This window comes from Corvus brachyrhynchos, unplaced genomic scaffold (genome assembly GCF_000691975.1).
Source record: "Corvus brachyrhynchos isolate BGI_N302 unplaced genomic scaffold, ASM69197v1 scaffold95, whole genome shotgun sequence".
Taxonomy (NCBI): domain Eukaryota; kingdom Metazoa; phylum Chordata; class Aves; order Passeriformes; family Corvidae; genus Corvus; species Corvus brachyrhynchos.
The window spans coordinates 2,026,713-2,052,252 of NW_008238347.1; the positions used below are offsets into that span (position 1 = coordinate 2,026,713).

General features: G+C 40.9%; 1 protein-coding gene across 3 annotated transcripts in view; it reads right to left on the reverse strand.

The window, feature by feature from the left end:
* Nucleotides 1–25,540, reverse strand: part of FGD5 (FYVE, RhoGEF and PH domain containing 5) — an 86,558-nt gene that overhangs the window by 15,986 nt on the left and 45,032 nt on the right. For 2 of the 3 annotated variants that reach the window (XM_017735266.1, XM_017735264.1), the window contains exons 6-13: nt 22,121–22,272; nt 20,162–20,318; nt 19,653–19,740; nt 16,727–16,777; nt 15,127–15,185; nt 10,397–10,468; nt 8,825–8,893; nt 522–605 (exon numbers count right to left, since the gene is read on the reverse strand). In XM_017735266.1, coding sequence (XP_017590755.1) covers nt 522–605; nt 8,825–8,893; nt 10,397–10,468; nt 15,127–15,185; nt 16,727–16,777; nt 19,653–19,740; nt 20,162–20,318; nt 22,121–22,272 — 732 coding nt within the window. The remainder of the gene's footprint in view (nt 1–521; nt 606–8,824; nt 8,894–10,396; nt 10,469–15,126; nt 15,186–16,726; nt 16,778–19,652; nt 19,741–20,161; nt 20,319–22,120; nt 22,273–25,540) is intronic. The other variant, XM_017735267.1, reaches the window with a different exon arrangement.

Consider the following 25,540-nt stretch of genomic DNA (forward strand, 5'->3'; position numbering starts at 1 on the left):
TTGAAGAAACTGGTTTTGTATCACTGCATGAAATTACTCCCAATACACCTTTCCCCCATAAAGTTGGCTAATTGCTTTTTGAACCATTAATGCTTTTGATGAAAACAGTTAAAAGGCACATGAAAACCAGGCTTGTGTAAATTTTGAGTAGCAGGAGTTTTAAACCAGGCAGACTAAGCCCTAGTGAATACGTTGAAGGGAACAATAATGCATTGGCTGGAGACAAAATGGTATAATATATCTTTTCTGTTTCCTGTTTCATGATCAGAGGGTAACTGATTTTGGCTTGTATTACTTATGCAGCCTGAATAAGGCTGCCATACTAAGTCACAGACTTAGAGACAATATTTTTGTTTGTTTTATACCATTTTTCCTTCTGTCTCCTGTAAGAGACAAAGGAATACCCTGAGAACAGGTTCATCCCCTTTTTCCCCTTGCTGGATATGAGACATAAACCAGCAAAGCACCAGCAGCTCACTATAAAACTTTAATTCAAGCTTTTAATACAGATGAAGCATTACCTTCATGCCTGACACAGCCAAGGTGTTTTTCAGTCGGTATTTGCCATCCTTCTGGGGATATGTGTACAGCAGAACATCATTCATCTATATGAAAAGAAAGACAAAATCAATGATTTGCAATATGGTTTGCAGGCCTGCCTGCCCATTCTCCTGGGGGGGATACACAGAACAAGCTGTAACTTGATGAACTGCTGGGACTGTTACTAAAGACAGGCCCAAGCAACACAGCTTGGATTAAAACATGCATTTCCACAAAACTCCAGGGAGTCTGCATGCAGAACTTTATTTCTTACCATTTCTGACTGTTGCTAATGACTAAGCAAGTTAGTTAATCAGCTCTTTTTTATCCAGCACAGGTGAAACAGCTACTTGTTTTAAAGGCAATGACATGTTCAAGTTGGCAAGGCAGGTTCTGCATTTACTAGCTGGCAATACCTACTAACTGCGTGGTGCTGCAGGTCTGACTCCCTTGGGGATCCCTTAACAATGAAGCTGCAGTAAGGCTACACATAGGGCTGGCATTCACAGACTTCCATCTTCTGGGCAAGAAAAAGAAGTGGAGGTGAGGAGAGGTGCCACAGTCTGAAGGAATGATTCAGGGAGGAATGGTTTGGCTATTGGAGAGTAGTAACTGTACTTCACTACTAGTGAAATTCACCCAGACATCTCACAGCTTTGCTGGGTCTGTGGGCCACAGCAGAGATGATGGAAGGGCAAAAATGAGAAACTTCATTTTATGAGGAAAAGGAATCTGTACCTTAACACCCCAAATATTTCCATGGTTCTCATAGTTCCTTGTAGAATGCATGTTTTTCAAACAGCCTCATACTAAATGGGACCAGATCTTCCTCGCAGTGTGCATAACTTAATTCTAGGCATTATCACAGCCTTTTACCTTGATGCCAACAAACAAATTAATGAAGCAGTAGAACTGGACCTTGTGGGTCTTTCCAGACCTCTCCTGCCCTTACTACTAGAAGAAGTAGCAGTATTGGTGGCTCTAACACTGCCAAAGTAGCGTCTGCCTGCATGCATTCCTTGCTTTATTTGAGTGACCAGGTCATGCTCTCCTGCTGTCTTTCCCAGACCTCTCTCATCAGTACCTATTTGCATACACTCAGTCAGACCCTTGACTACTGTACTGGGACACTATGAACAAAGATTGCAAGGCAATGTAAAACCAAGGAAACTGAAGAATGATTTGGCACTAAAATACTGTGTCCTGTGTATAGGATATACATCCTGTATTGAATTACTGGGGTCTTGATAGTACTGCCTGACCACCTGAAAGTGCTGGTATAAAAGTTTCACTAATTTGCCTGAAAAAGAAAATGGAGAGTGGAGCCTTTTGGATGTTTTCTTAAAAGGTCATAGTTCAGCTTTCTTACAGAACAGGAACAATGGTTAAAGAAAAATTACATGGAATCAATAGGCATGGGATTAAATCCTTATCACCTCGGACTTAACAGCAAAACGGTTGTTGCCTTTATTAAGACATGAGTTCACTCATGGACCAGTTCATTAAGTAGCTGTCTGAGTCACAGCAAAACAGGCTTATATGCTTTAGCTGTATGTCTTTAAAATGCAGATTCTGGTTAAAATGAGGCAAAACATACTGAAGAGTGACTTCCCAAAACTTTTGCCTGAAATTTTATGACTTTTAAAAATCAAATTGAGTTTATTGAGTAGGACCAGACAATATTTTTATAGACATTACTGGAACAGTTCATTCTAGTATTTTAACAAAAAAACCCCTCCCATCCTTTCTTGCACTGGACACTCTACTGTGTATTTTTCCTTGTCCTTCTAATAAGTCTTAACTCCTTTAAATGTCTTTTAAGAAAGTTAAAGGGAGTCTTTTATGTAAGTTTCAAACTCTTGTCAGCTGAGGATATAAAGCCTACTATCAAGTCAGAATAGTAGTCTTATGTTCTCTTCTCTGTAGTCCAAAGTTGGAGCAACAACACAATAGAATTTCCTTAGAATAAGGTGACAAATTGCTTGTAACAGTTTTTCTGTGATGTACGTACTGTTCCATAAATTACTCTCCACTAATATTAATCTGATCAGCACAGTAGCACCTGCACAATACTGACCACATGACGATTCACACTTTAACCAGGACTATGCATAGCCAGTAAATTCCTCACAACCCACTGCATACTATCTAGGAGGCTAAGAGACAAAACTGAGAACGTTTTCAGTGGAAAGCAGATGACAGCTATTTTCACTTTCTATTACTAGTGGTAACTAGGATTCTACCAGCCAGGTGGGAAAAGGGTAAAAAAGGCAGGCAGAGTTTATTGCTAACATTAAGAAAATGTGAAATAAGAGAATACTACTGAAATCTTCTATTTGCCTGGTGATCCTGCTATCTCCTGCATGTTCAAAGGATTGTGTGGGAAAACTGGACTTCCTCTGCCGCTCATCAGTGCCAGTACTTAAGGCATTTCAAACTGCAAGAAAAGGTAACTATTTAGAATCATAGAATTGGAATATTCTGTGTTGGAAGGGACTCTCAAGGATCACTGATTCCACCTCCTGACCCTGCACAGGACACCCCATCATTCCCACCCTGTGCCTCAGAGCATTGTCCAAATACTCCTGGGAGCTCTGGCAGCCTTTGGGCCATAACCCCTGGGAGCCTGTTCAGTGCCCCACCACCCTCTGGGTGAAGAACCCTTTCCTAATATCCAGCCTAACCCTCTCTTGACAGCTTCACGCTGTTCCCTTGGATCCTGTCACAGAGAGCAGAGATTGGTGCTGCTTCTCTACTGCCCCTTGTGAGGGAGCTGCAGACCGTGATCAGGTCTAACCTCAGTCTCCTCCAGGCTGAACAATTCAAGAGGCCTCAGCCACTCCTTGTATGGCTTCTCCTCCAGATCCTTCACCATCTCTGTGTTCCTCCTTTGGATGCTCTCTAACAGTTTTAGCTCCTTCTTATACTGTCATGCCCAAAACTGCACACAGTACTCAAGGTGAGGCTGCCCCAGTGCAGAGCAGAGCAGGACAACCCCCTCTGTCACCCAGACTGTGATGCTGACCCTGATGCCCTCCTGGGCACAGCTGGCCCTCTTGGCTGCCAGGGCACAGCTGACTCATATTCAATTTTTTGCAGACCAGGACCCCCAGGTCTCTTTTCATGGTGCTGCTCTCCAGCCCCTTGTTCCCTAGTCTACACACACAACCAGGGTTGCCCTATCCCAGCACTAGTCCTTGTTAAACTTCATATGATTGGTGATTGCTCATCTCTCTAATTTGTCGAGGTTTCTCTGCAAGGCCTCTCTGCCCTCGAGGAAGGTGACAGCTCCTCCCAGTTTAGCATGATCGGCAAACTTACTTAGTATCCCTTCGAGTTCTGCGTCCCTGTCATTCATGATGTTAAAGAGCACTGGCCCTAAAATGGAGCACCATTTAGGGCACTAAGCCCAAGGAAGTGAACTCCTGAGAGAGATTTTCAGGATTCTGACATAATCTGCTATGAGGCTTCTTGAGTAGTAAACTCAATTTATTTTATGTATTTTAAAAGTTATATATTTCTTTTAAAAGCTGCTTATACTTTTATTACCGTTGATAAAGGATGACACCATGGTGCATACCATTATCATGACAACTCTGATTAATATCCCAAGATTTTACTAAACATGACTTTGCTTTATAATTGCCCACTGCCATTTTTTTCCTCCTTCTTTTTTTCTCCCCTACAGTATTTAGCAGTAGGCTGTGATTTGGAGGTCCCACTAGCCACAACTTGACACAGTGAAATTATGACAAATATTTCAAAGCTTGCGAAGCAAGGCACACATATTCATGAAGAAAGAAAGGGTTTGCACTCACTGCTGTCTCTTTTGCCACATGCACAGTAGAGACCTGAGTGCTGGCCATATGAATAGTATGGACAGAACTACCATCAGTACCAGTGGTTTCATGCATCATCCTGCTTCAACTGCCCACTGTTCCCTGAAGCAGTGAGGACTGACTGATGATAAAAGCTGGTCTTTAAGCCTCTCAGAAATCTGCAGTAGAAGAGATGAACTGCAAGAACCCTCAGGGAAGTTCCCACAAGTCCTTGGGCTTCAGACACACTTCTTGTTTGCCAGAATACTTTTGAATAATTGGGATTCCCAGACAGCTCAGAATTTGATATTGGAGCACATATCCTTATTCTTCATTGCTCCATGGATACACATGTTCCCCAAAACAACAGTTGGCAACACAGAGAAAGAAGGATATGTCTCCTCTTTAATTCTTTTCTTCTCTGTTACTACTTTTCTTTCCCCTCCTTCTTTTTATAATTCCCTGTGTTGTGACAGGTACGCAGTGACATTAGAGTCAGTGCAAGTTTTCTAACCTTTACTGTTCAAACTGAGTGATCCAGACAAGTTTATGACCTGCTGAACTGCTGGCATCCATATGTAATATACTCTCTGTCTTAAAGTTTCTACCACGTGTTTGGTTTTTTTTAATGTTTTAAAGGCTAGTTAATTATGAACCCTGTCTTCTTCTATTCAAGTCTGAGTTAAACATCCCCTGAGTGTCAGTGGAGCAGTCTGAATGTGTGCTGGAGCTGTGTTTTCCAAGCTGTGACTCTAAAAATCTATACTCCAATCCTGCCAGATAGAGCATTAAACAGTCTCCCGTTTGGTAGTAGCTTCCTGCAACCCATTTTCAACACAAGTGGCCTTTGTAAAGAAATTCTTAGAAGCGTGAGATAAGAGAGAGGCTCTGAGTTGCAAAGTCTCGTAGTTGGGGGGCAGTTAGGGGACCTGCCAGTTTCAGCAGCCCATACTGTGCTGCACAGAGGCCACAACATCCTTGTAAACAGAGACTGGACTCAGGAAACAGACACACAGCAAAAGTCACAAAACATCCTGCCAGGAAACACCAGATTCAACAATACCATCAGCCTGCACAAAACAGCCAGCTCAAGTAACATGATGATACACACAACATACACCTGCAGAAACATTTGAAATTTGTCTTTACACTGTCATGCCTATATGGGCTCTGCACAGATATACAGTGCTCCTTATAGGCAGATATATTTTCAGAGCACAAGCATGCACACCACTAAAGCATACCTCGAAAGCACAGGCCAAGCAGGAATCTGGCACACACCCAAGTTTTACAGCATATTCTAACTACAACTTTAGTTTGATTGGCTCATCTCCTGGGATGTATAGGGATAAAATTCTCAGGGTTATCCTCCAGTGTGTAGTCTTGCTCTGAAATTCTTTCCAGGTCCTGGTCTTGATTTAGCCTTCCATCAGAGTAAGTTCACTACTAAGAACTTCAGAAAATGCTGTTCATGTAAAAATCTGTTTTGGATAGTGAAGGTAAATAGACTTATTTCATCAAAGCTAAGCCAATACACCTATACATGCTGGGTTCTGGTGACCTTTTTGAGTTGCTACTGACATGTGAAGCATTAAAAAAAAAGTTCTGAAAGGTTTGGGTTTTTATTAATACACAAACCTGGGTTTTGCAAGTGGCTTCAAAGGATTATAATATGATCTTTAGAAGATAAATACTTTAAATAAATGTCGGTTTTAAGAGAAAATGCTTAGGAAATTATTCTAATCTTGGGGTTTGGGCATGGGTTTTTCTTCCACAGTGTCCCCAGGTATCAGAATCAAGACAGCACTGACAGTGGGAAGAATATTTTCATGCAGGCATGGCCTGTTAGTGAAAGGTGTTGGCAGTGATGGTTGGTAGGGCCTTAAGACCAATGCAATAAACGTGCTATATGCCAAGATAAAAATATGCTGATGTAGCTATGCAGTAGTTGTGTCTTGCTGTATCCACAGGCTAAATAGTCCTTTAAGCAATGCAGGAGTGGTAGTGGCATGTGCAGTGGTGGCACCACTGAGAATCCGTAGCAATAGTAGTGACAAGCAGATAATGCAAGACCATTCAGGTGTTAACGCAGGAGTTACCATATTCCACAGTAATTTTCCTGCAGTTTCACCGTACATGGAATTGCTTTGCAACCTGAGGAGCATTCATGTGGAGGAGACTGGAGTAAAAAAAAAAAAATCGCTGAACCCAAAGGTAGATGTGTGCCAATAAGTTTCAAATAGTTTCAAAGACCCAATCACCCTCTCCCTGCCCCTACTGGATATCTAATACAGGAAGCCTGAAGTGATTGCAACTTCAGTGTGCTAGACCAGGAAAGAAGCCAGGTTTATGTGTCTCTTTGTTCTTGAAAGTGACCGTTATGACTAGCTCCACCCCATTCTTTGCATGACAGCACATTTGGTCACAATTTGCCTTGCTGACTGAAAGGAAGAAAAAACCACTTTTTCTGCAATACTGAGAGCATCTATTAACAAGACATTGGCTACTGTAATGTCTCCAGCTGTTGAGACATTTCTCTCTTTGCAGTTAACATCTGACTTTGAGCATCTGAACTTTCCCTAGGAATAGGGAAATGGTTCCTAAACTAGAGAGTGCCGGAAACTAATTTCTGTGCTTGCTTTGTTCCAGTAATGCTTTTGGCCTCTTGTGACCTGTGACCTTCAAGCTGATACAACCATTTCGGATGACTTGAAATTTATATAAGTTTATCCCAAATTTAAATTACTTTCCTCTCAACATTTATTACTAACCTGATTTATGATCTTCCTTTAAAATTCTCTATATCAGTTACACTAGCTAAGTTTGTAACACTTCAGCATTTGCCATAGTAGTGGGTTTATGATGGCAGTTTCAACAAAGACACTGGAAGACAAAAGGGTAGCAATGTCTTGGAATTTTGTCCCAGCTTTAGACACAATTCCAGAATAATTTTGAATACTAGCAAAGGCAAGTGTTTCAAAAGAGAGATCAGTAGGGATTTAATTATCATCTGTTATCAAGTGGTCATCAGTAGACTTCAGAGTTACTACTGCTGAGAACTTGTTTCTTAAGACCAGGTCCTAGAGTTTCTGGCTTAACCTTTTTCCCTTGAGTGCAACAAAGTAATGATTTTCACATTTATTGCAGTTGTTACAGTCCATTGATGCTGACTCAGTAAAACAGAACTGCAGCTATCTCATATTTGAAGATTTGGGTGAAATCCATCTGATCTTTGATTATGACTGCAATATGTGATTGAGGAGGGAAAGAAGCTTGTGCATACGCTCATGCACAAATAGGAGTTAAAACTAAGAGGGAGAAATAAGAAGGATTAATGCAAAATATATGGCTTCTGTAATAAGCCATCTCTCCTCCTTACAATGATCCCATGGTGAAAAGCTGTCAGCACTTAAAGGTGACAGCAAATACGTATTCCAGGCATATAAGCCGTTTATTTAAAAATGAATTCTGCAAGCAATATTTTAATGTTAATAGCAGCAGTAATGCTCAGTTCTTTATGGCTTTTTTCTGGGAAGGAGCTCTAAAGAATTTTTCAAACATTAACAGGTAAGCAGGTGATAAAGTCCTAAGACACAGGCAAGTATCACATTCCTCTTCATATTGATAAGTGCATAAAAATATGTGTGGTTAAACAATAAGCTACCTGAAAAGTTGAGAACAGAGCTCGGGAGCCTGGAGTCTCAGATACTCTAACTACTTAATAGAGTGTGTAATGCAAAACCGAAAGCATGTGTGTTCATAATATGTCTCCAAAACAGTGGTGTTTCATCTGTTTTGTTTTGCAAATACTTGCAGTAGGGTTGTGGACCCTTGTAAAGGGTATTCCAGCCAAATGATGAAAGGTCCATTCTTCCTAATTATCCTAGAAGAATGTTGCAAACTGTCACTGAAAACTCTTGTTCTAATCCACAGTAAGCTGGAGGTGTGTGTTTAGAGGAACTAAACTGAGGCAATGCACAAAGTTATCAGGTAATTTACATATATGTGGACAGCAGGGGCTAAAACCCAGTCCTTCAGCTTCACATCCCTCCCAAGTGTGACCAAAGGAAGTGTTCAGCTACTTTAGCAGTAGGGTATTCTCTCTTGCTTCTGATTAAATATTCTAAGGTCTTAGGATTTTCAAGTGTGCAGCTTAATTCCTGAAGGTATTCAGGAGTTCTTGTCTTCCTGATTCCCTTGAAAACTTGCACTTCTTTGCAAAATTATGTCCTGGTGAAGGCTGTATGTAACTGTGGCACAACTAGACGGTTGCACAGCATGTATTCCTGTATGTGGGGCCAGCGGGATGTAGGAAAGGACTACAGCCCTGTTAGCAACAGGAACTAACTCACCACATCACTGTTGATGGTTAAATGACTTGCAGCCTAAAATCCGCCAGGCTTAAGGGTTGCATAAATTCATGGAAAGATATGAGACAGACAGTAAAAATATTTAAAAAATCTTACCAAGAACAAATGCCGAGGATGCCTGTTTTTGCCAGAGACTTTCATCAGCGTTCCCTCTTTAACAAAGATCTGAAGGAGAAAACAGCAGATTTTAATTCTAAGACTTCATTCTGAATCTTACTGAGAAAAGAGAGTATTTCTCCTGGGGAGAGAGCTACTCCAATGCCATTCATCAGCACAAGAAGAGGTAGAGAACCTCAACACTTGTTTCTAGCCTTACTCCTTATGATCTGGCTTAGTCTTTGCCTGGGTTAGCTCTGCTGCCCTTTGTGGCTTGCATTTGTGTCAGTACAAAATGGGTTGGAAATGCACTTGTCCTCAGCCCACTGTTTCTGCACGGTGGACTATGCTCAGAGGTAACTGTTGCAGATTGCAAAGCTAACATGTAATGGGCTTTAGAAAAGAATTCTTGTCTTTAAAAGTCCTCTAAAATAGACCAAAAAAAAAAAAAGCTGAAACCTTGGGCTTTAGTATGCTACACGAACTTAACTATACCTGCATATATAATTTGTATAATTTTGCAAGCACAGTACTTTTTCAGTCCATCTTGTTACTATGTATGTAGGTAGGAGTGCATATGTAAGCAGCTAAACCAGCACACTAGAACTTCATTGCACTAATGTTTGAAAAAGTCTGCCATAACTAAACTTCATCAGTGGATTAGCAATCATCTGCTCTTTTCAGATGGAGAACAAATCTGGTGTACTTTTCCACTCTAGAACAGTTTATCATCAAAGAGACAAATCCTGCAAATTCTGTATGCTGGGCTTTGCAGAATTTGTTAAAGCATTACCTGGTAAGGGCAAGTGAAAATACTGATGTTAGAGAGAAAAACAAAAGTTGACTGCAGTATTTGGCTGATGAGTATTCTTATGTATGAGTATGCATGCTTTGAAAATTGCTTCATGAATTTTGTTAAAGATATTGGTGGACTGAAGGGAAATTCAGAGTTGCAGAATTCAAGAAAGAAATCTTTTGAAACGTAGAAGCAGGTTGGAGCTGAGGAGCCTGGACAGGTTTGAAATCCAGAAGTAGAAATTTGCTTTTGATATGGATAGCAAGACAGAGCTGTACAATCTCTCATGTTTCTGTTGATGTGTTGCTTAAAAACAGTGCCTTGTATAAAAAGCACCATGGGGGAATGGTGAAAATATAAATTTGAAAACAAATTAATTGTCCTGATTTAAGATTCTTACCCAGCTATATAAAGTGCAGAGCCTTTTCAGGCTGCAATCAATTCCTGCTAGAGTTGCAGCCTTTTGACAGGAGTATATAAGGAGGAAAGCAGTAGCTTCATCAAAATACACTATACTTGGGGTGGCTGAGGACAGCTGAAGTGAAAAGCCAAATGGCTGCTCTGTAAAAGCAGAGAAAATGCATGTCTTTCTCAGCATGACCTTCTTTTTGTGCACTGCCAGAGTGATGTTTTTTTACACAAACCAGTGCTCCAACTCGTATCACAATAGCTCAGTAAACATCATCTGTAGACGTCTGAAATGTGGCCATCCACACAGAGATATTGCTGGCCGGAAACAATGCCCTTACCAGCATAGGTCTGCCTGCAGCACTCACCCTTCCTGGCTGGAGGAGGCCGCTCTGCCCTCTCACACTGTGCTCAATGTGTACTAGCTTCTGCAAGTTTTCCTGGGAGAGAAAAACAGCATTTAGAAGACTGCATGGAAACTGGTTTTATACAAGCAAGCAAATCTTCCCTCACCCCTCCTCACCATTTTATTTCTTTAGAACTGATATTACAGAATGAGGTTTCAGAGAGAACTGGGACCAAGGATTTTACACCCAGAAAGTCTTCTTCCTGCCTTACAGATTTTACAGAACCTCATAATCTGCATTCACATCTGTGACCTTCTACAGTTCTTTTACCTGTGATTCCCCAGTTCACCTTCCAAAGGACCTGCTAATTCCATATGTATTTATACATTGTCTTCTTTGCCGACTTTCTGGCTCTGGGAACTCATAAAATAGGGACAAAGTACAGTACCTGCTCCAAAGGCCTGTGCATTAGTGGCATGACACAAATAATCCAAAGCAGGCTTTGATACTTTAAGACTGTTGCTAGCATTATCTGAAGATTTACATTCTGTGATAATGGATAAATGCCTTTGCAATAGGGGATTTAAAAGGTGTACTAGTAAGCAGGCAATGAAGCTGCATTTCTTTTTTGATGCTTTGCAAAAACCAGGAAGTTTATGATCAAACTCTGATACTATTAACTGTCTACCTGGCCTTAAAGCACAGTCAGTCAGTGGGTACTGGCACCAGGCATGAACTTATCTATGAAAATGGTAAATAAGATTAACCTAGATAAGCCTGTGCTCCCATAAAAAAAAAAAATCAGGTGAGTAAGAAGGAAGAAGGGATGTCTGTACCTCTGCAATACTGCTAGTCTTTTCAAATCTCCTTCCATTTAGCAGGTGAGGCTGTTAAAACAGAGGCTTGTGCATAGAATTCAGCTGTGGTTTTTATCTGGTCAGAACAGTAGAATGAGCTGCCCAGCAGCAGTGAGTCATCGCTGGAATATGCCTAAAAATTAGGAGTCTCCTATCTAAGTTAGCCACTGTATCCTATATCCTCAGTTATACACCCAGATAAACTACAGACTAAGGACCATATTTGATACAGCTTCATGACCTAGCAGCCTTTGAGTACAGTTTTCTGCTACAACAGGCAATGGTCTGTTTACCTTTGCTCCATTGACTGGCATTAAGATACCCCTGGGATTAGTGAGACTTGATCAGATCATACATTGTATCTGCCTGATACAAATCAGTGGTGTCTACAGAATCAGCTAATTAAGAAAGTTATCACAGATACCGGAAAGAGCACATCCAAGTCAACATGATGGTATGTCAAGGCTAATTTACCCTGGATTTCAGCTAACACAATTAATGTACCTATCTAGGCTTGCTTTTTGAGATAAACCTGAAATACCTCCTATCTTACTGCCCTAGTGAAATAATTGCACTTGTTAGCATGACACTAAGTTTAGTTCTTAATCAGTAACTGCGTGTCAAATACATGGAAATACCTACAAGGCTTGACCAGCACAGGGCTGCACCGTGCCCATGCGATGTAATTGACAGTTCGCACATTTTCAAGAATTTGAGCTGTCAAATATCTCTTTTGCAATGCAGGAAGTAACAAATGGAATTTTATAGGTCACTTCTAAAATACTGTAGGCCAATAAAATGGAAAAAACATATAAAGCAATAGCACAGGAAATATGAGGGATCATGGGACAGCTGACTTTTGCAAAAGATATTTGCAAAGGACTTTCCCATCACTGAAGGGTATTTTAGCCTGGCAAGACTTGTCCAATTGACAGCTTCCACCATGAAAATGTGTTTTTCTTCTGCAGAAAAAGCAGTGTTCTCCTATGAGTACACTCATGCCAGTGCTAGTACTACTCATCTGGGTTTCTGCAACAGTGAGGGGAGAAGTTGCAGCAGCCCAGCTTTTCTCAGGACTGCTGGCAGAGGCGCCTATTGAAATGCTGATGTTTGCAATATGGGCACATGTTCACCAGGAAACAGACAGAGAAGTATTGAACTCATTTCCTGAAGGAAGTCACATGTGAACAGCCATCACATGTGAAGGATAGTGGTTTATCTGGGAATGTGAGCAAATGAGGGGGAGTATAGTTTCCTTACAGTTCCCCAAGATTCCCTGTTTTATTAGCTTTCTTCATTGGTTTTAAAACTATCATCGTTTTTCTTTCAAAGATCCTTCACAATCCTACAATTAAGGAATAAAAGCAAAACTCCACCCAGATAGTACTGCAGATGTGGGTGTTAGAAATTCTGCTGTGGCCTTTTTAGCAGTGAACTGCAGTTTCCATAATTTTATAATGATGTCTATGCAGCAGGAACGCCTCCCCAAGGAATTCACCAGCTGTTAATAGCAACAGTGATTTATAGCTCTTAGCACCTCAGGGCCTCTAACAGATTGTAGACATTCAGAGAGCGATACAAACCCTGCTTAGTTCATCTCCTGGAATTACAGATAGACATAATACTCTGAGGTGATGGTGTGCCTTGTACTTCTTTTTGTACATCTGTAAATTGAAAGTAATATTTTCCTACCTGGTGAAAATGCTGTAGAGATAGTTATGGTCATAATATGCTTGAAAATCCAGGGTTAATAGTTCCCAGGAAAAACTGCTAGAGTCTTATTATCATAAAACAACAACAACAAAAAAAACTAATAATGGGTCACTGATAGTCTGTAGAAAATGTAGATCATAATTCAGTGCTCCTATGAGATTTTTGGAGTGTCGTTTGATGAGCTGGTATGTGGCAACAGAAATCTTCCTCCTTCCAGGTATATTATTTCTTAGAAATTCAGCCAGGTACATGACAATTTATTAACTCTCTAAAATAAGTGGCATTGTTCAGTTTCTTCTGTAATTAGAGTAATTATTTGCTTTTATGTTTTCTTTTTTTATAAACCGAGAGAAAGAAAAGAAGTGCTGGTCGTGGCTTTTGTGTCTGGGATATTAATTCAGGAGGATAACCTCTGATTTAGCAGAAAATTGAACTTTGTTTCTCATGAACCTGCACCTTCACAAAACCCCCTGCATTCACACAGAAGGGAAAGAAGGAAATTTTGTTTCATCTCTTCCATGCCACAGTTTTGAAAAAGAGCAGATGTGCTCTGATGATATGATAAAAAATAAATGTAAAAATCTATTTGGAATTTGTGATTAAATTATTCCAAAACAGACACTATTAATAGCAGTTATTATACAGTCTGTGACATCTGTAAGACTCAGATGATACGATGATGTTCTTCATATTAAAGCATGGCTTAGTAGAGAGAAAATGATTTCATGGCAATGCAACACAGTGGATTTTGGGCACTTACATATACTTCTAACTTCAGAAAAGTATTCATAGAAATCTGCCATATATCTGAGTGAAATCTAAGGAAGCAGAGGTGCTAGAAAAAGAGTGTGACCTTGATCTGTTAGGAACTGAGCTCTTAAAGTTCTCAACCTCTAACACAGACATCCCTAAAGCTCTGAGCTTTTTCTGGAAGCTTTTCACAAGATCTCAGGTTTTTGATGAAATATTTATTTTGGTACAAAGACTGCTTAATAATGGAAAAATATGATTATAAATTCTTTTCCTGAGGAGAAGAAAAATCAGAATCACACCAGTTGAAAACCTTGCTTAGTAAGTCTGTACTGTCAGACTCTAGTTTATAGAGGGGTCAGATTACATTCCTTTTTATGATAAAACTCTAGGCTTGTTAGACATCCACCCTGCAGTCTGCATCTATTCTTTCATCTTCATAACCGATTAGTGTGTTCTTCCCTAACAATTCGTGTATGTTCATTTCTTCAACCTTAAAATCCTACCTGAAAACAAGCTCTTACTAAGAAGATTGATATTTCATTCCTTCCCCTCATATGCATTGATGCGATGTTGCTACATGTGATGTTTTTCTCTTTGTCTCTTGAACTTCATGTTTTGATGCCTGAATGATTATTAACAACCCTCTCTCTGCTCAGGAAATAAAATAATAAAGAAGTGAGTTGAATGCCATCTGTAATTAACCAGGGGGGATGATGTTTGCAATGTCAGAGTTCTTTAATATAGTAAAGACACAGCAAAATTCTGATGCAGGATGTTAAATTCAGCAATATTCAAATGAGAAGTAAAATGTGAAAAGTACCCCAACATATGATACATTCCCAATAACTTGAAAAATCTGTGACCAAGTGTAATGATAAAATACTTTGCTTTAGAAAACTATATAACTTATTTAGATACATAAATCTGAATTCAGAAATGAGTTCTAACCTATGAAAGGTTTGGCCAGTCTGGTTGCGTGATCATTTGCAAGATTATAAACCATGACCTACTCTTCTGAAGTAAAATGGAATCCCAGAATTGTGGAAGAATTATGTAAATGAGCTCAGAATCTATCTTTGATATATTTGATAGTACCTTTGAATGTTTTGTATCTAAAAACATCCCAGTCTAGAAGTAGAACCATGAAAATTCCCACCTCTTCCTTCATTGCTCCACACAGCATTTCAGCAGCCCCAAGAGGGGAAAAAAACCTTTGTGCTACTGGCTATGGTGTCTTACATCTTGCACAGCTGCACTAAAGGGCATAGACCAACTCCATATCTGCAGTACTGTAAAGCAGATCTGTACAAGCCCTTGAGTCTCACCTTGGAGGAGGCTTCAGAATTTAGTAGACATATGTATTCACTTGAACAGATGTGCAGAAAACACACTATTGACCAGGAGAGCATGTGTCATGGTAGGACTCACCGCTTGGAGCATGCTGTCATTGGCTTGGTCTGTGATTTCAGAAACGATGAATAAGGCAGCTGAGGGATGAAGGAAAACAAACACCATATATCACACAAAGGAGTAGGAAAATAACTCAAATCACTCCTGTTTCCAAGGGCATCCTTTGGCTTCTTTGTCACTTTCATAATGCAACTGCCTAGCAACTGACATGTCACACAGTGCTGTCCCCCTTCCTCCCTTCATCATTCTCTGGTGTGAAACTGCATCATGCTTCTGCTGACCCAGAGAGCTTATGAGGTCCCTTTTAAGTACCTAGCATGGCACTAAATCTTTTGGTAATGTTTTCTAGTTGCAGACTTTCGTCAATGTCTTGTGTTATAGAGAGATGAATGTAACCCAACATTAGCCACCAAACAGCACGGCAGTCTAAGATGTACCTCTTACTGCTGAGGGAGAGGACATGTCATCCCTTTCCGACAGAAATGTGTATGAAGTGGTGACATGAATTAACTCCTGGATTCTCCTCTGGCAAATAACCTAGGCTAGGACATGTTTGCTGGTGCTGAGAGCAGTGGCATAACATGGCTTAGGTCCCTATTTCACATCCCTTCCCCTGTGGCACAGGGCTTCCTATCAGTTTCTGGCCGTAACCTGGGAGCATGCTAGCCATCGCTGGCCAGGAATGGGACAAGCATCTGCTAACCACAAATGAGATAGGCAATTGTGGTCAGAGGGCTTGAGTGTCTGCCCTGCTATTGTTTAAATTACTCATATAGCTGTAGTTATACTGTCAGTGACTAGGGTCAGTGACTAGGGTCCAAAATTTGCATGAGTCTCTGCTCTTGGGCAGAACAGACTAACTTTCAGTCAACCACTGACTTTATTGCTATGAGTCGGTTTGGATTTGCAATCAGTGTAAGAGGGGTGAACTGATTTCTTTAATACAATGTTACTGCTGCTTACTCCAGCCTGGAAACTATTCCCACAAGATACCGCAACTAAACCTTGCTTTGATTTCAGTGGGAGTAAAAGACTTCTGCTTTATCTCAAGTGTTGGAAAGGATGGTGTTAGCAGTGGATTTGTTCTTGATTTTGCAGAACTGCTTTTTATGCAATGTCTTTCAACTTTAGGTAGCCTTAAGGAATCCAGAATACAGATATGCAAGTCAAATCTCCTGGGTTTCTCCCAAGTTCACAGAGCACAGTAGGCATACCATAGATAATGGTACACAATCAGTCAGGGGGAGCCACCCGAACTGACTTTACAATGACCAGGCCAAATATTCACAAAGCCAAAGAGGACTAGGATTTCCTCCATGGCTGGGGCAAAACTACAGTGTCTGCACTATGCCTGTATAGATGATATTTTCTTCTTCCGTAAGTTTCATCACATCAAAACTATAGGAAGCCCATATGTTTCAATTTAAAAAAAAAAAGGATTCTCGTCCTAAATAATTTGTCTAAATTAGTAATCAGTTCTTAGAGATTTTACATCTAGCCTATTAATGCAAAATCTTGAAAATAATCATCTTCCATATACTACCAGTATAGAGATCTTGCACCTCTTTAGAAGCAATGTTAGCAGAGCAGAATTTTTCTTCTACCAGTTTCATTTTACCTTGTGTGGCTTCATACTCTGTAGAATCAGGACAAAGATTATTCAAGTAATCTGTAGTAAATGACCAAACAAACACAGACATCCAACAATCAGAATACAGGTCGACATAATTTGTAGTATTGTTAGCTAAAACATTAAATCCTAATCACAAAATCAGACGCTGGTTAGGATTGGAAAGGCCATTAAGTATCATCTTGTTCAAATCCCTCTGCCATGGGCAGGAACACCTTCCAGCAGACCAGGTTGCTCAAAGCCCCATCCAACCTGGGCTTGAACACTTCCAGGAATGGGCCATCCACAGTAATGTCCCACAGCATTTTACTCCCAAATAGTTAAGTGTATATATAGCCACTTTCCAAAGCAAAACTCATCTTTGATGGTATCTTACTTTGAGAATCAATGCAAGAGCATTGATACAGATTTGAGCTCCTCACATAACTTGGCAGGTATAAATAAATAAACAGTGACAAAATTGTTTCTTGGTCAATTGTTTCTTGGTGCTGAGTAGCACCACTTTACAAATAACTGTTCTTCTGATGAATTCTGTTTTCCCATCTGAACAAACGTTGTTGGCTACATTTATAGTTAGTGTAAATGAATCATATGCTTTTTATGGGCATAGGAAGGAGACACGAGTTCTGTACAAGCAAGGTTCAAATAATTACTGCTGAACTTAATCATATTCTGAAAACAGGTTCTGTAAGATACCTACAATAGTGCTTAGTGTGACAGCAATTATACTTGCATTATATACAAACCTTTAACTAGTGTTTTTTCGGACTACTTTTCTTGGATCATCTGCTTATTCTTTGGGTCTTTATGCTTTTAAAGACTGTAGTACGTAAGTGCTACAGTTTTAAGAGCCTAGCCTGGAAATACTTCATTCTTATCTTGCTGGTTAGTCCAGGCTCCTAAATTCTGCATCCAAGAACTAGAGACCTCTGTGCTGAGATTGGTGCTGTGCATGGATGTCTGTTCTCTTGAATATTTTATCCATACACATTTCTCTTTCTAGTGCTGTTCCTTCTCTGGCATCCTGAATGCTACCTGGCTTTTACCTACATTCTGGGAAGCATCTGCCTGTACTCAGGCAGGCAGGAAGGGGTTGTGCGATGCCATCAGGCAATATTCAGTGTTCTTTTTCACTGCTGCAAGCTCTGTCCTTAGCTATGGACTGAGTGGACAAATCTTTTTGGTTGTGGTGCAGTAAGTGGTAACCAATATCCTCATAAATACCCTTCCTTATCTGGTAGAATCTGCCAGTTATCACACAAGTACGCCTGAGAATCTGAAGGACTGCACTGTTCCAGACTCATCCTGTCCTAGCAGGCAAAGAGGGGCTTGGTTTCTTGAGGTTAAGAACTAAAGTAGTAAACCTATTTTCTGTAATATCTTAATCCAGCAGACCTTATCTCACTGGACACAAAAGCTGTTGTTTTCCCAGTTTTCAGTACCTGGGACAAGGAGGAGCTCAAGTTGTTTCAAGCATAGATGGAATCCAGTCACTGGAGCTTCACTGAAGCCCTTCCAGCTTTGTCACAAAATACCATGATGCATGTTTGCAATTTATCTTGTGGACCACAGAAATGGGAGAACGGAGAACAGAAGGGCTATTTCTGACAGGGATATGCCAATTCCCTTTACATAAATGCAGTATTTGCGTGCATGCACCACAAACACTCTATGGATCATGTGAGACTGCTAAGTACTGCAAGCCACAAGTCTGGGAAGTTTCCCTTAATGTAGACACACCCAGAGAGGGAAGAAAGAAAGAAAGTCCTAGTATTGGCATCCAGTGTTCATTTCTATTGCTTGTACTGAAAAAGCAAATCCAGCTGTGAATAATGAGTTGCATCCTTGATCAAAACGTCTGGAGCAAGATGAAACTGCTGGTAATCTGTGCTGTTAATAAATTTTCCATATGGTCACTTTGTTCTGCTGCTTTTATAGAAGCCCCTTCTAGTACGCTGTGCCCTTCATCAGCTGTATGGGCAGGGTTTATGGCTATCTTGTTACTGTACCATGCATAACTAATCTTGCATCCCTGTCCACCCACACATATACATATGCCCAAAATATTTCTCTGTCTTTATGTGTATGGATCCTTGCTTTTTTGTGTTCTGGCTAAATTATTTGACAACACTGAGTTTCATTGTTACATTTCACCATTTCCTTCCCTAGCCAGTTCTAAACTTCCCAATTCTTTCTAGGGGCCACATCCTGCTTCAGAAAGCCTTCTCTCCTCACAGGCTCAGACTTGCTATATTTGGGGTGGCTTGCAGAGAAGGAACATAACACCCCCTCCGGAGAGACTCAGGTGGTAGTTATACATGTGGTCCTGAATGTAAAGGGAAGGTATAACTGTAAATGTAAAATCTGTAAGTGTACCGTTAATTTAAATTTATATTGCTGCCTCCTATAATGCAGCAAGATTGGACTGGGTTTTTGACTAATCACTAGCTTTAGATGTATTGTGCATAGGACTTATGGTGCAGTACTGGGTACAACTGCTTTGTTGATAAGGATACAAGATGCAGTGCAAAGTCTCCTCTCTGAGGCCACCTGTCTTCTACTGTCTCTGGTAACTGCACTTGATATAATAAAAAATCAAACCTGTTTGTTGGCAGTGAGGCTGAACTCTGCCTCTCCTGATTCACAGAAGGAAAAAGCCAAGAAGGAATGGCTAAAAGGACCTGACTACACTTTTTTGTGACCTTTCAACGTGGCTGTCCTGTAGAAGTGCCTGCCTCTTCCCAGGCTGCCTGATGCTTCCTGAATCCTGTACTAAGCATATTGAAGTTCCCAGGAAATCCCATACTGCTTTAGCCCTATTTTAGCTGTTTTGGCATCAATATGTAGCAAAGTGGAGGCACAGAACATCATGGGAGTGTTTTTATTGGGTACTTTTGAGAGTGATTTTACTGACCTGTGAGCATCACACGATATTGGAAAACACGCTGCACCACTTTCAAAAGCTGGTGTTTCACACTGTAAGGGCTGTCACCAGAGCTCTGCTGTCCTCAGTGGAAGGGAAGAAACACAAAGATCAGGGGGGATGCGAGCTCAGCAACAAACTGCCATCTTAGTTATAATCTTAGTTGTTAACTCTAGCACATCCTCAAAGAGCTTGATAAGTCAATAAGTTACTGAGAACCACTCCACTATATTTCAGCAAAATATACTCACGGATCTGTAGATTCACCAACATACATTGTGTATGCACACAGGAGTGTGAGGGCAACAGAGATAGAAACAAACACATCATGCACAACTGAATTTCTCACTTCAATTTTAGCACCAGGGCTATGAAGGCTATTCTTCCATTCTACCCTATGTGTGAACACTGGTGGAGTTCCAGAAAAAAAAGAAAATCTTTGAGTAATCCCCATGGCAAAGCCATGCATCAGTGCACGTAAAAAACCATGTGAGCCTTACCTCAAACTCCTGAATCATGGTAGCCAGTTGCGAATATTTAAGGCACTTTTCATCTAGCAAAGCCAAATTCCTGTCAAACTGCATAATGTATGCTGTATGGTGATTCAGCCTTGATTTTCTGGAGAGAAAAACATCAGCAACTTTCTGGTGTTCCTCCCTAAGGCCACAGAAAGAAAAGAACTAGCAAATAAACAAACAAATAAATAAAAGTGAAGAAGCAGAGCCATACTTCTTGCTCATTGTATTAGACCCACAGTGGCTCGGGACACTGAGCACCTAAAGCCTTGGCTAAACGGAAGGAAAGAGGGAATGCTTCAGTGACAGACTGGACAACACCACCGGCTGCTGTAGAATGGGCACCATGCAGGGCTGGTCCTTTGGCTGAGCCTCTGCCAGAGCAGCACTGTGAGGCTCCTTTCAGGACATGGCTCCTGCTTCTGTAAACAGACCTTCCAAATGCTGCAGTGCTTGGAGCACTGTTTGTGGGGGAGAATATAACATCTGTTGTAGTATCAGATCTTCAGCTCTCCTTCACTGCCTGCTTCTCAGCACTGCCTCACTGTCATCTGTCCCAGTATTCAGATGCACAGTATTGAAATATTTACAAAGCATGTACAAGGAGAGAACAGAATAAAATCTGAGTTTGCAAAAGAGGAATCGTACTTAACAGAGGAATGTGAGTTCCTGGGGATGTCCAGAGCAACAGAGTGTCTGGGGGGGTGCAGGCATAGGGAAGGGCTTGCTTGAAGCTTCAGGTGTGCTAATGACCTGTGTGAACCTGTGTGAGTGCAGGTCTATAACATACGTATTTCTGTTGTGTTGGCAGCATTTACCATACAGTCCTCTTTTATCCCCAGTGCCACAGAGTAGTTCTGGACAGAACTCTTAGGGCATTTATGGTTGTGTTCATTTTGTCTTAGGGAACTGGCAGCTGTTAGAGTAGGGTTCTGGCTTCTTTAGTACCCAAGTCATTTTAGATCCCAGCTGGAAACACTACTTCTGTTTGTGTTCTAAGTATATAAATCATAAATCATCAATGACACTTCTTAAGTCTTTCTGCCAACAGTCCCTTGGTGGACACAAACCAAAACATAGTTCCCTTTAGTCTCTCCTTGCCTTGTTGTGTGTTTTCACTGGGAAGCGCAGGGCTGCAAGGAGACCTGTGCCCTGCGTTTAGCATTGTTACTGAAAAAATTCTCCTCATCTAATTGACTTCCTTAATTTTTCAGTGCAGAAGTAGGATCATGCATTCTCAGTGACCACTGCCTCCTGGAGTCCAGCAGGCTGGAGGTGTGGGGCTTCACAGTCCATCATTCAATAGAACCTGGCAGCCTGGCTTAAGTCAGGGGTCTCCTCAACGGAATGAATTTTGGAGCTTTGTCTGTCCTAGTCATGGTCTTACTCTCTCGTGGAAAGAATTTGCCCTGTAAGGATGTTTGATGGAGTCCATTAACAGGCTGCCAGTGTCTGTTTGGCTTGGAAGCATAGGGTAGCAGATTCCTGCCTTGGTGCTGGGAGAAAGGGGCTGACCCTTAACTGAGAGCCACACAGCTGCTATGTACATTTCTGTAAGCAAGTGATCTTTAGGATTGGTTCTGATATAAGTTGTTCCTGCTTCCCACAGCATGAGTCTGTGACCTTCAGGCTATGAGTGTGAAGCCACTTGGTGATGACTGAGAATTGGCAGGGGATAATGTATATGAAGCTGGCTGTTCTCCCACTGACTGACAGGGCCATTTCAGAGTCATGGGCTGTTCACTGGACACATACTTCAGTATTTGATTTCTTAGCCTGATAGCCTCTACATTTACTTCCTTCCTGTCTGTATGCAAAATCTGCCAACGTAGTTCAGGTTCTACTCTTCATTTCTGCTGGGATGGTCAAGGGAACACCAATGAGTTCACCCACCTGCTGTGGAGGGTATGTTAAGGCCATCAAACTATGCCATTCTGTACTTGCCATTTAAGGACTCTCTCTTCCAGTTCTTCTAGGATGTCTTGGTGTAATTCATAAATTTCAGGGAGTTCACTTAAACCCTGCTTGAGTTTAACTTGTTCTTGTTCATTTTCATCATCATCTCCAAGCACTTTCAAGATACCTTCATAGAAATCCTGTGAACAACAGCATTGAAATGAGGCAAACGGACTTAAAATATCTTTTCTGAAATTATTATTACTATTTCTTGACTCCTAAACTATGCTCTCTAGGAATTAAAAGGTATGCTATCAACAGCAATAGTGTTCAGTATGGCAAGGAGATCACAGAATATTTTTTCTTCCATCCATTAGTTCATACACAGTTTCAGCTGAATCCTACAATGCTATCAACCTAAAATTGAACAGTTCACCAGATTGATCCGTAAGACCCTTATGCATACAATGAATTTGGTATCTTTTTATTCACTTTGCCTTTTCACCCTGTTTTTCTGGGTGTAGTTTGTCTCATTTTTACAGTGCTTCTTAACCCAAAACATAATTTTTAAAAATGAAGGATGAGATTCTCACCTCATTGGGTCCAACAGCTTGACATGAAAAACATCAACAACTACATGCCTTGTGCTAGAATTTGAACTACCTACACTTCTGAACTTAAATTTAAGCTATGAAACAAATAATTTTCCCTATGAAACCTGAGTCCTTTCTTCCTCATCTTAGAAATGGTTTTCATCATGAAGTGTTTTATAAATTATGTTGGCATAGGAGTAATTTCCTCTATATTAAAATATAGCCAGCTCTGGTACATAATAGGGCACCTATTTAAGAATGCATAGCAAAATGCTTTCCCAGGTTTGAGCTGGAAGTGAGGAATAAGACCTCCATCTGAAACTGCAGTGATAATTTGTCTTAGATCCCCAGAAGTTAGAAAATCATCCCAACAGCAGCGAACAAATATTTTGTGTGCAAGACATTGCTTAATGTCTGCTTCATCCAGAGCTCTCAATGCTGAAATGGTTTCAGGTCAAAGCCCCATTCCTACAGAGTCCTTCTCTGATTCAGACTTGTAAAGGAGCTTTTGTCAGGGCCTGGATACGCTTTAGTGACTTTGGTCACTGTGCTGCCCTGGCCCTTTCCAGGTGCCTACCAGCCACTGCTGTTTCCCCTGTCTGCTGCTGCCACTCATGTTCCCTCTTCACAGGCAGTGGCTAGAGAAACTCAGGCATTTAAAGCTGCATGGGCTTTGGGGAGGTCTGAATCAAATTGTGGCAATGTGTGCAAGGTGATGCACAACACAGGGCAGGGAGGCTGAGGGTGTGCACAGGTATAGCTAACACTTTGCTGCTGAGCGACGTGAGGCAGGTTCCTAACCCGGGGGCTCTGGTTGCCTGTGCCAGGAGCTCAGGCACTGTAACTAGGTGGTTCATCATCTTAGCAGTATCTGGTGTTCAAAAGCATCAGCTTTCATTCAATAAAATTCAATAAAATTTAAAGGGTCTGATTTCAGGACTCACTTCTTCCATATTACTACAAAGTACAAGTGATAGAAGAGCAGTAATGCAGTATTCAGTGTTTGCCTGAGGATGGTCCTCTAGCAGAACTGTTAAAAGGCTTAATCCTCCTCTGTATTCCCTGTAAGGAGATGAGCCTGTGTGTTCCTCCATCTTGGTCAACCTGGGCTCTTACTGTTGAATTATCTGTTCCTTCTAGTCAGGTCTACATGGTTAAAGTATCTAAATCTCAGTTTTTCTATGAAAATAAGTGAACAATTAGAAGCCTAAGTGCATCACAGTTTGTGATGAGAGCAGAAACTTGGCATTTATGTACAATTCCTCAGAAACTGATTCTGTGAGTCCTTTTTCCAGTCTTTTTCTGCATCCCAGTAAGTCATGATGGGCTTGGAGATTTTATTGCGCAGGATGAAGAAAAAAGTGTGAAAGTGAAAACTAAAATAAATACTCAAAACAGGTCAGTAGAGAGGCCACATTAACTGTGAAGCCTGAAAGCTCCTGATGACTTGTTTTGGTGCAGCAGCTGCAGACTAAGAGGTTGTGAAGCTTCCTTTCTTATAAAAATATGATCTTTCCTTACCTGACCTTCCTTTCCTTTTTTTTTTTTTTGCTGTGTGTGAAGGTAAGGCTAGGGCATTGCAGCATTCTCTCTTATTGCTAGGCACCCTACACATGCTGTTTTTTTCCAGTAAGTACCTCAAGTTGGGTATTGTTTTCAAATTCAGCATTAAAATAATTGAACTGAGGGTTTGCAGCTGAATATACTTAGATTCACTGACTTTGAAGCCAGGAGGGGACCATATTGATATGATATGATCTAGTGTAGTCTAGTCAGTAGTCCAGACCACAAGACTTACTGGAATATAGCATTACTAGGAAAACAACCAGCTTTGATTTAAGACAGAGTCTACCACCTGTTATGGTTAGGCTAACACTGCATCCTGAGGAAAAAAACCAAGTCCCAATAGGGACTCTTGGTGATCTCATGAAGGGTCAGGTAGTTTATAACCACATACAAAGCCCAAGCATCTAGTCACAGCAGAGCTGGTTTTAAAGCCCTAGCTGCATCCCACAAACTAAGACCATCACATCAGCAGTTGTTTTTCCACCAGGTTTGCACTGCACTCTGCTTTAACCTGATGCAGATCTAGTGAGAAGGAAACCTCTGGTGTCTGATCAATCTGGCCAGATCCATTCTGTGAATCTATTTTTTCACATGCAGCTCTGCAACAGTGAGTTATTAGTAAATCAGATGTGTTTTTCAAAAATACACTAAAAACATTCTCTGTCTGCCCACAGATTTTTATCCAGTTCATTGGATGAAAAAAATGCAGCTGCTTTCACAATTGCTGGGAAGGTTATTTTGCTGGATGAGTTAATAGAAATGGCAGCTAGATTTTTCCAGTCAGAGACCATTTCCTGGCCTCCTACTCCACTGTGTGTTCTGGCCGAATGTGCTGTGAAAGAAAGGAGGGCCTTGATAAAAAGGAACCTCTAAGGTTGCACAGTTCATTGAAAGATGCCAAACTGTTTCTGTCCAGCCCTGAACCAGGGGGGAATAGGCTGTGTGTCTTCATTTGTCATGGTCTAGTGATGAAGGAACCTATTGCTCAGAAATAAAATTCTGTTCCCTGAACTTTTAGGGAAAATCTTATGAACTTCCCTGGGCCATACTGGGATTTACCGTGGCATTTCTCATGACTCTGGCTTCTGTCTAGTTAAATTTTTTAAGTAGATAGGGTTATTAAGGAGGAGTCTAAAAAGATCTGACTTCCATAAAACTTGCTAATGTCCAGGTATGAGAAACTCATCAGAGTATGCTTCACTGTGAATCTATACTTTACATTAGATTGCCCACTTTGGATTGATTAAATCAAGGTTGCTGTATTGATTTCAGCATGGTGGGATTGGATTGGTATGACTGTGATCCTGCT